Raw genomic sequence first — 1,663 nt, forward strand, 5'->3', positions numbered from 1 at the left:
ATGAGGGGCAGCCCTGCCAGCCCACCGGGCAAGCTGAGTTATTTTGGTACATTAGATATTGCTGGTAGCCAAGGGCTCGCTCTGGCTTTGCCACATCTCCAGAGGGGGGGTCTGTGCACGGAATTCCACCTGGGATGGGGAATGGCCAAGGCTTGGATACCTGCACGTGGCTAATGCACAACACTGCTGTGTTTTCCAGAGGAGTGAGGGTGTTGAGCTCCTTCCAGTGTCTCCCTGATGTGCTGGGGGTTTTGGTCCACAGCACTCCCCTGGGGAGGAGGGATTCCCTCTTGGAAGCATTTCCTTTCCTCCACTGAACAAATCATCTGATGTGGACACCGAAGTTTCAGGCACCTCTGAGTGAAGACATGACACTGTGACCGTTTTTGCTGTCTCGTTCTAAAAATCCTGTGATTTCTTTTTCTGGATTGAACTGGAGTCAAAGCACAGACATGGGCATTCATGTAACAGGGGAGTAGAAATTTTAAAAGTGAGAAGGGCAGGGTTTGATGAGCCCGTGCCAAACAGTGTGTTATTTTCTGGTCCTTATTTCACACACAAGACACCAGAAAATGTGATGTGGTTGGATTAATTACACTGAAGGAATGTTCCCTTGCATGCCCTGGCACTGTTATTTTAACTGTGCAATCAATGTGTGGCATTAACATGCTTCGTTCTCATTCTCCAGAAGTCAGCAATTCACAGCAGTTTAAGGACTCACAGCAGCTTATCTTTAATCCAAGTGAATTTCTGAAATATTTAAGACCCTGTAAACTCAGCAGTTTATCCATAGTGCACATAGTGCATGTTGTGCACTGGGAGATGCAGACATAGAGCCTGTGTACAAATATTGTTAATATTTGGGCTTTTTACTAAACTAGATTTGAATGTGGCCATTTCTCAATTGGTTTGAACTATGTTTACATATACCCACGGTCCCACAGGGCTGAGAACAACAGCCTGGCTTGAAACATTTGGTAATTTAAAATAATAATAAGATTCTTGATGGCTTTGGACCTGAGAGTTTGGACCATGTTCATGTTTCAGTGTTGATGCTTCTCACCATTGCCTGGTGGGGAGGGGAAGAAGTTGGGAGTAGCAAAGAATAAATGTAAGTGCCACATAAATAGAGCTTAGTGAAAGCTGCTGCAGGCTGGTGTCAGGTAATCCTGCTTGGTGAACATTGTAAGCACCAGGCATTCCAGCCCCAGGAGTGGTGACATGTTTAGGTGACAAGGGAGATACAAGAGGCAATAGGGGATTATGATATTTGCTGAGAGGACAAATTAAATCCATCAGAAGAGGGTGATCAAGAGCCTCTCAAAATCTCAGCCATTCACTGCGCGAAGCTCTGCCCGGGGCGGGGCAGGGTGCCCTGGAATCAGCTTCCTTTCCTTTCGGTTTTGTGTCTTTCCCCTGACACGAGCTGCTTGTTACCTTCATTTGCAAGTTCTGAAACATCTCCCAAAGGTTGACAGAGGTCACTGTAAAACCCTGTTTACAAGGGTTTGCAGGAGGAGCTGCCAAAACAGCAGCACCCAAGTGAGATGTGGAACTCCTGTGGTGGTGGGGAGAGCAGGAGTCACCCACAGCAGGGCAGGGAGGGACAGGGAGAGGGGATGACTGGCTGGTGCTCATGGGGAGAGCAGGAGTCACCCACAGC

At 47.6% G+C, this 1,663-nt stretch overlaps 1 protein-coding gene across 1 annotated transcript in view; it reads left to right on the forward strand.

Moving 5' to 3' along the window:
• Positions 1-1,663, forward strand: part of LOC108507504 (immunoglobulin-like and fibronectin type III domain-containing protein 1) — a 34,079-nt gene continuing 32,416 nt past the window's right edge. Inside the window, exon 1 of the mRNA XM_017835508.1 lies at positions 1-64. Within this exon, the coding sequence (XP_017690997.1) occupies positions 1-64 (64 nt within the window). The remainder of the gene's footprint in view (positions 65-1,663) is intronic.

The sequence above is a fragment of the Lepidothrix coronata genome, unplaced genomic scaffold (genome assembly GCF_001604755.1).
Source record: "Lepidothrix coronata isolate B3197 unplaced genomic scaffold, Lepidothrix_coronata-1.0 Scaffold259, whole genome shotgun sequence".
NCBI classification, from domain to species: Eukaryota; Metazoa; Chordata; class Aves; order Passeriformes; family Pipridae; genus Lepidothrix; species Lepidothrix coronata.